Genomic DNA, 14,073 nt, shown 5'->3' with positions numbered 1-14,073 from the left:
TCTTATCTGCAGTGCTCATCATCCAAGTTCGCTAATCTCTGCGGACTTCAGTAGCAGCTACAGAGCCCTGTGCGTTCCGGACCAATGACACTGGCAATGATCTTGGACAGATTGAAGGAACAAATCCGCAGACATTTTGGAAGCGAGCTTGGCCTTTCCCCAGGCGTACCCAAGGAGCAATTTTTGGTGCTGTGAGTGGAATAGTGCTGAGTTTATGGTTTTAGCGTTGGATTTGTCATAAAGGAGACAGCCAGTACAGATATAAAATGACATCATCTTTCGGTATTCAGTGAACAATTTGCAGGGATTTGTTTGGAATTTTTTTGCTGTGTGCAAACGCTTAAGATGTGCCATTTTCCAGAGTACGAGCGGATTTATCCTAAGGTTAGGTCATCATTGGAAGGCAGATGAGCCCAAACCAAAAGCCCCCAAGAGAATCGCTGATCTCGCTCGACATCAAGCCAAGAAGGGGTACGTCCTCTCACGTAGAGTAAATAAACGTGACATGATGCGCCTTAAACGTAACATCCCATTTAAAAAGAAAGCTTGGTCATGGGAGGATTGTGTGCAGCTTGCCAGTGAGCTCTGAATAAGAAACAGATAGCAGGAGCAGGGGTGTCGCACCAAATTCTGGGCCCTGGGTACAAGGATTCACTGCGGGCCCCAGATGAATGTTCTTCATAGGGGGAGGGGGTTTAACCCGTTTAGACTGGGAACGCATTATTGCGCATTATTTTGTGCTTTACTATTGAAAAATAGCAGATATACAAGCTCACAGCGCGCCCTGCAAGCTTCTAAATCTGCTATTTTTGAAAAATCGTGAAAATGTGTGCAAGTCTTTGAATATTTCAAATCTTTCTAAGATTTTTTGAAAAACCTATGTTTCTATGTCAGCTGTGCTCAAACCCTTTCACGTGAAGGACCCCCAAAATGATATGTATCTGGCCATGGACTCCCATCTTAAAATATTTCGTTCCAGGGACCCCCCAGAAGCAACATTTGAGTTACAAATGTTCGCTTAAAAAAATCAAACCTCGGTTCGAAGTGGAGCGGTGAATTTGAGCAGCTGTACCCTATGTGAGTGAGTGAGTGAGTGAGTGAGTAAACTGTGCCTGTGAGTGAGTGGTGAGTGTGCCTGGCCTGCACAAAACAGCGCCCCTCCTTTAACTAGTGTGTTGTGTGTGGCCACTCAAGGTATTGCCAGGCTACGGACATGGCCAGCCAGCCACCCAGCCAGCCACCCACCCAGCCAGCCACCCACATACCCACGGACATACCTGTCTATTGGGAGCGCTTTCACCGCTCCAAAAATACATATACTGTATTCAAAAATGTGCACACATTTTCATGACTTTTCAAATAGCAGATCTACAAGCTCGCAGCGTGGCACTCGGTGCCGTGCTGTGAGCTTGTATATCTGGTATTTTTCAATAGCTAGAGTATAAAATAATTAAGGCCCCTCAACCTTGGGCCATACTGTAGTAACTCAGTCCCCCCCCCCTGTGACGCCCCTGAGAGAGAGAGAGAGAGAGAGTGAGAGAGAGAGAGAGAGAGAGAGAGAGAGAGAGAGAGAGAGAGAGAGAGAGAGAGAGAGAGAGAGAGAGCTTTAAAAAGAGAAGGCATTCCTTGGTGAAATAGTAACGGAGGGTGAGGAACAGCCCATGCAGCAGATGTGGCCACAGAGAACACCCAAAACACCAGTGTGGCGGTGGTGGAGGTACGCGGTGCAGCGTAGTGTGGGATTTATTTTTATGGGGCGGAGGCGCGCTCCCCTCGCTGGGAGAGAGGCCTTAAGCTGCGGATCTCTGGATTTGGCATCAACGCCACTCCCAAATCCTCCTTCTTTTACAAGTCCTCCACCCCCAAAGTCCTTCCTACCCAACCCCGCCCCAACCTCCTCCCGCTCGGGGAGCAAAACAAGCTGATTCAGCGAGAGGAGGGGAGAAAAGCGTACCCCTCTCTCTCTCTCTCTCTGTGTTCCTGTACACAGTCAGCCTCCCCTCATCACCAGCAATGACTCATTCATTCCCCCTACGCGCTAAACTGTGGGGAAGCCTCGACATGTGGTCGGGAGTCATCAGTGTCTGAATAACATGAGAGGCACCCCTGTGCATACATCATTCTATCATGCCTCCCACAGACTATGGTCTACTACTTCACAAAAGGACCAAAACCAAGCACTTTTTTAATTAGAAAATTGTCCATTTTGACTGATTTGATTGATTTGTCCCTCAGTAGCACTTTTGCAATTTTATTGCGCTCATGTTGCACATTGAGCGGTTTTGCAATGAAATGCGTATTCAAGATAAAATGTAAATGTGAAGTGTCTCGTTGACTTCTTATACTTTATATCAGTGGTTCTCAAAGTGTACTTCAGGGACTCTCTAGGTTCCTTAATGGGGGGTCTAAATTGACCCTTAAAAGTCTGTAACTTTGACAGTTTACAAATGGAAAAGCTAATGGGAGACCTTCAAATCTCAAAGTTTGAGAACCACTGCTTTATATCATAGCTTGTATTAACCCTGCTATTAATGGTGGCTATTCCACCACACATCAATTACAAGGGTTGGGTCTATACCTTTTTCTTCCAGGCGTTCTCTGCGTCATGAAGCTGGTTGAAGCGATCAGCCAGGGACTTCTGGACCACTTCTGTAGGCTTGGGCTTCTTCAGTTTGCTCTTCCAGTCCTCGTCTCCGCCAGTTAACTCTGACATTCTGCAAGGAGAGCAGGGAAACAGACACGTTAGCTCTGTCCAGTCAAAGTCAAATGTGCCCTTGCTTTGTTTTTTGTTTTTCACTTCTAGACAGCCCTCCTACAGTATGTACAGCAGGGGTTCCCAAACCTTTTTGTCTCAGGGCACCCCATGAATATTCTTTTAATCCGAGGCACCATTACATTATAATTTTAACTCCCAGCACCTTATATTTATAGCATAACGTCGTTGACAACGACGATATGCTTCCACCCGACAAAAACCTTGTATGTCCAAAAACGTTTTATATTAATCAGCTATAAAATGTACTAAACTAGTTAAAACAGCAGATCTACAAGCACACAACGCCTCGCATCGCGAGGCGTTGTGTGCTTGTAGATCAGCTGTTTTCACTAGTTTTGTGCGACAGAGGTCTCTGCCTGACAGTGACGATATTTTAATGATTATGTTGCGAGGAAAACGTTGAGATAATAGCCATTTTGGTTAGAACTGACTGAAAATAACTTTGTACTTCAAGTTTAAAATGATACTAAATATTTTTTCAAGTGTCCAAATAAATTCCAAATATTATCAAATGATCTTGTGCCCCGTCACCCACTTTGAAAACCCCTGATGTACAGTATGTCTTTTCATTACTCAGTATATCAGATTGATTTGGGATAATTCCCTTTGTTGAATGGCTGTTGAATGGCTTTGAGCTGGCTCTGAAGTTCCTTGCAAATTTGGACGGGTTCCAGAAGCCTTCATTTGGGGAGAGATCTGTTTGCCTGTGATCTCAGAGAAACTTCCAACCACTCATGCTCAGAGAAGCCCCCCCACAGGAGATGGAACCTTCTGCAAATGTCAAGCAAAAGCCTGGGAAAGAGGGATATACTGTTTGGCTTAGGCACAATGGAAACAAGTCCCCAGGACCTTTTGGTGTTATCCTTTTAGCCTATGGGCCCTATTATGATCCAGGTCTTATGCCTTGTGCCTTAAGCTCTTTACCTTTTTTTCACTATTTTGAAAAACATTTTTAAATACTTCAAATGCTGATCTACATCTGCACGTTGTGAACTTGCAGATCAGCTATTTGAAATATTTAAAAAACAAAAACAAAATAGTAAAAAAAGTCAAAGAAGTTAAGGCATAAAGCATAAGACCTGGATCATAATAGGGCCCTAAGTGTTTTACTGCTCCTCCGTGCCGTTTACAGTTTTGACTACCATAATAAAGTATACAATCGATCAAAAGATAAAGCAAAAATTGGGAGGGAACAAAACCAAAAACAAACAAACAATCCTAATCAATCCTATCAGTTTACCTCATAATTTTTTTTATTATACATAATAAAAAAAAAAGATAAAAAAAAAAACGTACTTCCTTTATGTTTGTTAATTTGTAGATGCCCCTTTCCTTGCAGATAAAATAGTGTTGTGTGCTGACCTGTGTTTGAGCGCGGAGCTCATGCTTCCGTCCAGGCTGCCCTCCGTCTCGTCGCCGTCCTCGGACGCGGACGGCGTCTTCTCCAGGGAGGTGCTCTCCTCCTCCAGGCTCTCGTCGGGAGAGGGGCTCCGCGTCTCCTCCAGGCTGTCGCCGCTGCTGCTGCCGCCACTGACCTCCCCGGGAAGGCTGAAGCTCCCGCCGTCAGTGCTGTCTTCCATTAGCGTCAAATCTTCATCCCTTTCCTCCTCGCCTTTCTCCTCTTCTTCCATCTCCTCCTCCTCCTCCTCCTCCTCCTCCTCGCCCACCTCCTCTTGCTCCCCCGGTTCCTCCTGTTTGTCCTCTGCGTGGCAGTGGCCGAGGGCGAGGACGGTGGGCTGCTGGGAGAGCGGGCCGCCCTCGGGGGTCGTCGACCCCTCGCTGTGGTCCGACTCCATGCTGGTGGAGCGGCTCTTCTTGAGGATTCCCTTGATGCCCCGAGGCCCGGAGTCTTGGCGCTGCAGCGGCGGCGGCTGGCTGGGAGGGGAGGGCGGCGGAGAGGAGAATCTGTCCTTTGAGAAGCGGTGAGTTCTGTCGGAGGGTTGAGGAGACGAGGGCTGGAGAGCAGAGGCGGAGAGATAAAGATTAACCGTCTTTGTTCCCTTGTGTCCATGAGTGAATCAATAGATAATAGCGGTGAGTCGATACGTTGGAATGCATCCACTCACTTAATGGTACTGGTGTCACTAAGTTTTGTTTTCTTTGTTTGCACTCTACTTACTGGACCATTTACCCTGTCATTTTGTTGAATAGGGTTCATGCTACTTACTCCAATCTTGCATTGGGGAAGTCACTCTGGATAAGCACTATAGTAGTACTCAGCATATACTCAGTGCTATGCAATACTATTCAATCAACATCGCCCCTCTGCCCCCAAGGCAACTCTCCTTCCAAGACTGGAGCAATGCGCGAGCACACACACAGGCGTTGATTACATCTACCACTGTTGAGTAGGTGACTGCATTCCAACGTGGTGTTTCACTGTTATTATGTTGAAGAGAGATTGTAGGTCTGGTGTGTGTGTGTGTGTGTGTGTGTGTGTGTGTGTGTGTGTGTGTGTGTGTGTGTGTGTGTGTGTGTGTGTGTGTGTGTGTGTGTGTGTGTGTGTCTGTGTCTGTGTCTGTGTGTGAGAGAGAGAGAGAGTACTCAGAGTAAACAAATGTGATGTACTATTCAGGCAGACACGCAAATAGACAAATGTAAAATAAGCATGAATGTGTTCTACAATAAATACTGTACTGTTTGACACTTGCTTTGGTAATGTAATGTTTTCTCATGCCAATAAAGCTTGTTTGAATTTAATTTTATCATACATCAATACATGTTGAAGTGGCTGATAGTAACCGCAATAATTAATCAGCCGCCAGGCTAAGGCTGGGAGATAAAAACTGTAGACGCGCAAAACTAAGATCACTCACATCGAAACAATTGCTCATATGTTTTTAAATGATTTACTTATAATTTCAGTGACCAATTATTACAATATACAATTTCCAATACATGTATATTCAATAAATATGGGTCAATAGATTAACAATGAGCAAATGGAGAAAATGTAAAAGTGCTATAGTGCGGCGAAAGCACGGTAAACAAAATATGTCTCTCCCAGCTCACCCTGCCTTCCAAATGATCAAACCAGCAATGAGAGTGAGCGGCATCATTTTATAACCGCTGGAGGCCACCCACAGCGACACAGCCATCCATGAGGTGCCAATGAAGTGCCTCCATCAATCACCAATCAATTAACCCAATAAATCAGTGGAAATACAAATAGAACCCTGGTAGGCTCCTACACATTTAAGTTTTAATATTAATGTTATATTTTCATTGAAATCTTAAGTGTTTTTGCCAATTATTTGGGGGAACACTTGTATTATTCACACACACTACCCACACATAAGTGGGGCCAGGCAACAGGTTGGAAATGGCTGCAATGAGTTGTTATTTGATAGACACACCATGCTGTGTTTAAAATGAGATAATGTTGTAATTAGGCTGGGTGACAACAGGGTTCTCAGTGGGGGGGAGGGGGGGAGTCAGCTGGGAGTGAAAGTGCAGGAGTGACCAGGTGGTCGGCTTTATACTGACAAAAACACCAGAACATGTCTGAGAACATGTGTGTTGGTGTTGGATTTAATATACTATGTGAGTATGTGTGACTGCCTGTACTTGGCCTTCAACACTTGTTAAGACCTGTTTGGGTTCTCAGCAGGGGCACCACAAAGGGGGGAAAGTGGGACTGAGTTAATAGGGCCCAAGGTGGAGGGGTCTGGAATTATTTTATATTTTAGCTAGTGAAAAATATCAGATATACAAGCTAGATCTGCTATTTTTGAAAAGTCATGAAAATGTGTGCTAATCTTTGAAAAAATATATATTTTAAGCGGACATTTGTAACTCAAATTTTGCTTCTGGGGGGTCCTTGTAACTAGATGTTTTGAGATGGGGGTCCGTGGCCAAATAAATATAATTTTGGGGGTCCTTCACATGAAAGAGTTTGAGCACCACTGACACAGAAACATAGGTTTTTCAAAAAACCTTAGAAGGATTCAGAAGACACAAAATACTCAAAGACGTGCACAAGTTTTCAAGATTTTTCAAAAATAGCAGATCTACAAGCTCGCAGCGTGGCACTCGGTGCCGTGCTGTGAGCTTGTATATCTGCTATTTTTAATAGTTAAAGCATAGAATAATGTGTATCAATGCGTACCCGGTCTAAATGGTTTAATACTATGTGAGTATGTGTGTGTGCCTGACTGCCTGTACTTGGCCTTCAACGCTTGTTAAGACCTGTGGGTTCTCGGCATAACAAGTGAGGACAGTTAAAGGAAGTAGTGGACAGCATACAGGATATGAAATGCAGCACCAGTGTGTCCATTTTGCAACTATGCATCAAATATGACCTAAGAGAAAGCCCCCCCAAAACGTTACTGTGTTATGTGGAAAGGGGATGAGTAAGTGTTTTGAGAACTGCAAGACCACAGCTATTAAGTATGAGATCTTTCCACACATGAAACCATGAGATCAGACTCTAGTCTGTAGACTGCGTCTCTCTTATTTCCCTTACTCATTTTTCCATACGAGAATCTTTGTTCCAAAATGCGATTTTTGCTCCAAACCAACAAATGACGTCTATCCCATCTGATCGTAAGCAATATCTTTCAGGAGGCTCTCGGCTTCTCCGAAATGTTCCCCCCCTAAATCTTTTGATAGCCCTTTGAATACATGTTCAAACAACACATAAAGGCCAACCTTCTCCTCTTCCTCCACAGTGGAAGAGTTCTCCCTCCGCGATGTCTTGTCGCTGGGTTCTTCCTCTTCCCTCTCCTCCTTTTTGGAAGTCCTTGAAAGGCTAGAGTATCAACAAAAACAAAGAGAGGCACAGAAAGGGTTAAGGGAGAGAGACAGAGATGGCAACAGACAATGGCATTTGTGAAATGCTTTGATGGCGACAATGCAGCGACAGTGATAAAAGTGGAGTGACGTACTATACAACCCAACAACAGAAACCAACCGGTTCTTTGAAAACATAATTCACTTACAGTGTACATTTGATTTCATCAAGCTAAATGTACTATGGAACAATGAGAAAACAGAACGTAATGATAACAGATGTGAAGTGAACGCAAACTGATAAATGCATCGAACCATTTATACAACATAATACAATAAAAATAGGCATCTTATCTTATCTAAATTGGAGCTTGTTTTTCTTGTGAGTCATAAGTGTGTGTTTGTGGACTGGAGGCTGTAGTTTGAGGACAGGTTAAAAATTCCAAATAGGTAAACAGACTGGCATGCATTCTGTCATACATCTAGTGTACACACGCACGCGCACACGCGCACACACACACACACACACACACACACACACACACACACACACACACACACACACACACACACACACACACACACACACACACACACACACACACACACACACACACACACACACACACACACACACACACACACACACACACACACACACACACACACACACACACACACACACAAGCAACCCCCAAGCGTGGGTGGACATGACTCAGTGATAGATGGCTGCTGCTGATAACCTAGGGTTAACTCAAGACAATGCGAGTACACACAGGCATTCACATTCTAGATGTACAGATACTATGTAATCTCCCTTAACTTCTGGAACTCATAAAGAAACTTCTGAGACGTGTACTGTACTGTGCGTGTGCACGCACGCCCACGGCTGTGGACAGAGTGCTAAATACAGTTTGGCGGCTTGCACTGCAACTATTAACTTCACTCTGGTTTTCATCACCATGTCCATGGCTACAACTTGGTTGTGTGTGTGTGTGTGTGTGTGTGTGTGTGTGTGTGTGTGTGTGTGTGTGTGTGTGTGTGTGTGTGTGTGTGTGTGTGTGTGTGTGTACGCGCACCCACGCGCGCATGCGTCCGCGTGTGCTGCAGCATTGCTCTGCAGGTTTATCTGGTTAATCTCTCCATAGGTTTTCATTACCTTTTCAGATGGCCTTTAATTATTTGTTCTCCATCCATCCACAGCCTTATTTATGTACAGTGCAGTCTGTGTGTCCACCTTAAAGTCTAAACATTTCAGTCCCTGTGCTTTAACTGTGCCATACGCAATATACCAGAGCCAAAATATTCTGCTGAAATGACTCAATATGTAATTAGACTTCCAAAAGACCCATCCTGGAACACCTCAGTAAATACAATTTACAGTAATTCTCCTAACTGAATAATGTGATCATTTTTCAAACCTGTCAAAGTGAATTATAATGGGTCCAGATATTAGGTAATCTGGCTAATCATATTACCTTTTCAGCGGACATTTGTAACTCAAATTTTGCTTCTGGGTGGTCCCTGGAACTAGATATTTTGAGATGGGGGTCCGTGGCCAAATAAATATAATTTTGGGGGTCCTTCACATGAAAAGGTTTGAACACTACTGACACAGAAACATAGATTTTTCAAAAAACCTTAGAAGGATTCAGAAGACACTTATAGTATCGGGTCAAAATATTCAAAGACGTGCACAAGTTAGGGTTAGGGTAGATTTTTCAAAAATAGCAGATCTACAAGCTTGCAGTGTGTGCAATTTACAGTAATTCTCCTAACTGAATAATGTGATCATTTTTCAAACCTGTCAAAGTGAATTATAATGGGTCCAGATATTAGGTCATCTGGCTAATCATATGAGCGACCCCACGCAGTAAATTCCAGAGTGTCAGTTTCACTCCATGGGGTAAAAAAACCTGACTCAAATGGACCCGTAAAAATGGGGCTATTTGTTTCCCCAATGCCGGAATTAGACTCCACATTTTGCAGTGTACCCACCTGGAAGACACTGGGTCCTCCTTACTGGTCACAGGATGAGAGTGCACTCCGTCTTCATCTTCATGCCGAACGCTGCTTCCCTGCTCCGTCTTCTCCTGCTCCTACAGAAGGCAGAAAAGAGATGAAAGGCCACAGGCCCATTTAGGGTTAGGGTTATTGAATGCTTTAACCAGTGAAAAATAGCAGATATACAAGCCCACAGCGCGGCACTAGATCTGCTATTTTTGAAAAAGTTGTGAAAATGTGTGCAAATCTTTCAATATGTATTTTCAAAGCGAACATTTCTAACTCAAATTTTGCTTCTGGGGGGTCCCTGGAACTAAATATTTTGAGATGGGGGCCCGTGGCCAAACCGGGTCCTTCACATGAAAAAGTTTGAGAACCACTGACATAGTAGTCTCTCAAGAACAGACTAACTGAGCTCCATTTAAAGGGGAAGACCACCCATTTTCAATATTGAACTATGTCATTAATATACCTTAGAGGAGTTGTGTGGAAATAGAAAAAGAAGTCCCCCCCCCCCTTCTGTGTTTCCTAGAACTGGAGGATTGATTTTGGGGTTTGTATTGTAAAGTACAACTTGATGACATCACACCATTGTACTTTACAATACAAACCCCAAAATCAATCTTCCAGTTCTAGGCAACACAGAAGAGGTGGAACTTTTTTTCTATTTCCACACAACTCCTCTAAGGTATATTAATGACATAGTTCAATATTGAAAATGGGTGGTCTTCCCCTTTAAGTGAAAAGGACCTTTTCTTTGACGATGGCTGGCCAGATTGCTGACATAGAAACATAGGTTTTTCAAAAACTCTTAGAAGGATTCAAAAGACACTTATAGAATCGGGTCAAAATTCTATTTTTCAAGATTTTTCAAAAATAGCAGATCTACAAGCTCGCATGTGAGCTTGTATATCTGCTATTTTTCAATGGTTAAAGCATAAAATAATGATACACAATAATGTGTACCCGTTTTAAATGGGTTAAGTGGTTAAGATAATAAATTGTGTGACGTGAACGCCGCTGGTTAAGGAACCAAGTGTCGATGAGTAAAAGGAAAGCCCTTGTACACACAGTCAGATGAGATCCCTTTTGCATATAAACAAGAACATGTAAAAAGAAGACATGCTTTTCTATGACCTCTTGCACACCAGAAACCTACTCTGAGACTGCCATCCGACGAGTGGCTGCGATGCTGCGTCATTTTCTCAAGCGAACAAAGTTGGATTCCTGCGTTTTCCGGGACGCGTTAAAACTGTCAACCGATAAAGACTTGCATCGGACTCTTGGAGCAAGGGCCTAGCACTTTTACCTCCCTCAAGAAACTAGAGGGGATGATCCATTGAGCAAGTCACTTAAACCCTGGCAGGTCCAATGTCGTCCATCATGGCCTTAAGTGTGAGACTGTGGTTGCACTTGACAACTCCAAGGCTTGCGAGAGCATGCATGCAATCAACCCACCCTGAGCAAATACAGAAAGCCTAAAAAAAATGACAGAGAGGGGCATTGTGGGTATTTTCCACATTAACTAGGCTCCTCAAGGGAAATGCCATAATGTTTTTTTTTCTTCTTTTTTTACTGTCCCCAAAGGTAAACAGTGACTCGCTCAGTCCTCAAAGTCATACAGTATGATTGCCTGTCCAGTCTAAATCAAATAGGGGGGCTTGAACATATTGTTACTTGGACAGGAGAGTACAGTAATTGGGACACAACATTGATTTAAGAGATTTGATTTTTGGGGGGGATACCGAGCTTAACGTAATAGCAGATTGAAAAGAAAATGGAAACCGCCATCTGTTGTATACTTTTAGTGCAGTCTCTGTGGTAAAAGGGTCTAGTTAGATTAAGTCATTATACAGACACTGGAGAAAGGAATGGGAAAAGACCAGACAAAAGAGAAAAGGACCTCTGAGAGTTCAATCAAAGCTGCAGATTTTACTATGTAGCAATAGAAATCACATGAGGGGCTTTTCTCCCTGATGATATATCCACCATTTTCTTTTATTGGATTTTCCATTGAAGCATTAAAATCAAAGTTGGTAAAAAACATACAAGTGCAATCCATCAAATACAAAATTTGCAATAAACGGAATGAATTATGACCCAAAACACTCAAAACATACAGAGAATACAGTTACCACCATTTTCCACTAAAACACGGCACCAAAACTTCAAGAAAATAAAAGCGGTACTTTTTTCCTGGTTAGTTAAGCAGCTAGGCTTCTACAGTCTTTGAAAATGATAACACAAACGATAAACCAGACTATTTTAAACCGTTATTCAAGTGACGATAGATATGATTGATTTGAGAGTAGAGGCAGGAAGAATTGAAGACAGTAATCCTACAAAAATGAATGAGCTTGAGTGTCTTTGTTCAGCAGACACAATGGAATTATTCTGTCTGCACGCAGCATTAATCAGCACTGGGAGGAAGACATACTACATACGTACTATATGACTTTAGTGTGATTTATACAACAGAGGCCCCTGACCTCACTTTCTACCAAATCTCTCCTGCAGGAGATGCTGAGTCATTGGCCTTCACCGGGGACCGCATGGAGGAGAAATGAGTACATCAGGGGCGAGTGATGACAGGGTCTCTGACAATTTATCACGGCTGTTCTTAAGTCTCACTTCCACGAGGGAAAGATAGAGAATAAAAAAGAGAAAGAAAAAGAGAGAAAGAGAGATAGAAAGAAAGACAGTGAGAAAGACTGAAAGACCGAGAGAGCAAAAGGAAACAAGAAAGAAAGAAAGTGAAAAAGCAAGACAGCAAGAGAGAAAGAAAACAAGAAAGCAAGAAAGAAAGCAAGAAAGAAAGCAAGAAAGAAAGAAAGAAAGAAAGAAAGAAAGAAAGAAAGAAAGAAAGAAAGAAAGAAGATGGAGCAATAGGTTCTTTGTGGGAGCCATCTGGGTCCACTTGGCCAACCCTTGGCACTGCTCCTGGTCTGTGAAGGGCCAAGTCACATACAGTACAGCCATGTACGTACATCTGTTACAACTAAGAATCAGCCTGACCACTCCTGCTCATTAAATGCCCTGCGAAGGGCAAATACTATGCTACTTGGTTAAAAAATAATAATAATCTAAACGCTTTCAAAAAACAATACTTGGAGGTATGCAAACATTTTCTACATTTTGTCCTTGAGAGAGCGTGCCTTCCAGCATTCTGAGTTTTAGCTTTCTTTCCACTGCAGCCTCGGGCCTCCGAGGACAAAACTACATGTGGAGGACTTTGGCAAAAGTGTGGACCCAGGTGCAGGCGAGAGCACATACTGAGGGGCTTTATGGAACGGCTCAATTTGTTATTAATGGAGTAATATCGGAGGGGGGTAATCCAGATGGACGGGAAACCATGGAGGAAATCACACCGGAGGGATGCTGGGATTCGACGTTCACACGACGTTCACACGACACGAAGGTTTTTGTCAAAACCTTCCTGAAAGCATGTAGACCAGGTCTGTTTGCACGCTGCTGTCAAACCTTCAGCCTGATGTTCCAGTTGAGGTTTTGGTGCACGTCTTAAACTGCCAGCAGATCGCCCGACGTGCGTGTGACAGCTACGAGACGGACTGTAAGCACAGGGAACACGACTGGGGCGTTCGGCGCAAGTATGTAAGCACAGGAGGAAAGCACACACCCACACACGAAAGAGAAACACTGACTCAAGGTTGTGTGCTCGTGCGCGCACACACAGACAGACACACATATTTAAACATGCAACAGTGAATTTGTGGACAATGGGGTAAGAATGTAAAATACCCTACCTTAGAAACAGACATCTTGGCAGCTACGCTTCCCTTGGCTGAATCAGCAGTCCGCCTGTCAACTGTGACACACACACACACACACACACGCCAGGGTTGATAAGGGTTACATGAGTGTTTTTCCTTTCATTAGTGCAGAGTATTGTACTATGTCAGAACAGCCGGGTATAGTATTACCTTATATGAGAGTAGGATAATAGGCTGTGGCTGTGTGTGTGTGTGTGTGTGTGTGTGTGTGTGTGTGTGTGTGTGTGTGTGTGTGTGTGTGTGTGTGTGTGTGTGTGTGTGTGTGCGTGCGCACGTGTGCGTGCGTATGTGCCTGAACCTGTCTTTTTTTATCATTTGGGAGATGGTGGTGTCAGATCAGGTCAACCACACACAAAATCCTCCAATGTGAATTAGAACATTGGAGAAACCTTGTATCTCCAAGTTTCAAATGTGTACGTTTTTTCGTAAAGTAAAGCCCTGCTTCATCATACAAGACTGTTGCACAAAACGAGTGAAAATAGCAGATCTACAAGCAGACATATATGAATGAGATTGAATGAAACCTGGGCCGTGCAGAATCTGCAGATGTGTCTTATCAAAACTACCTCGGATCGCTGCTGTCAGGCAGAAACCTTGCATCTCCATATTTTAACTTTATATGTTTTTTTTTCTTAAATCAGTGTCCTACTTTGTCATGCTACTGTGTCATATACAAAAGTACCCCGAAATTGATCTACAAGCTCAACACGCATTGCATCGCGACATGTTTTGAGCATGTAAATAGTTATTTTCTTTTTTTTTTATCCTGAA

The 14,073-nt window shown here is 43.4% G+C and overlaps 1 protein-coding gene across 2 annotated transcripts in view; it reads right to left on the bottom strand.

Annotated features, from left to right (window-relative positions):
- The window catches only part of LOC308303427 (supervillin-like), an 85,258-nt gene that overhangs the window by 31,655 nt on the left and 39,530 nt on the right, over positions 1-14,073 (bottom strand). For both annotated transcript variants that reach the window (XM_080747788.1, XM_080747789.1), the window contains exons 4-8: positions 13,276-13,337; positions 9,506-9,606; positions 7,427-7,526; positions 4,139-4,731; positions 2,579-2,714 (exon numbers count right to left, since the gene is read on the bottom strand). In XM_080747788.1, the coding sequence (XP_080603914.1) occupies positions 2,579-2,714; positions 4,139-4,731; positions 7,427-7,526; positions 9,506-9,606; positions 13,276-13,337 (992 nt within the window). The remainder of the gene's footprint in view (positions 1-2,578; positions 2,715-4,138; positions 4,732-7,426; positions 7,527-9,505; positions 9,607-13,275; positions 13,338-14,073) is intronic.

The sequence above is a fragment of the Nannobrachium achirus genome (genome assembly GCF_963921795.1).
Source record: "Nannobrachium achirus genome assembly, chromosome: 18".
Classification (NCBI taxonomy): Eukaryota; Metazoa; Chordata; class Actinopteri; order Myctophiformes; family Myctophidae; genus Nannobrachium; species Nannobrachium achirus.
Note: the sequence above shows the minus strand (reverse complement) of the source record. Positions and strands in the feature narration are given on the sequence as shown.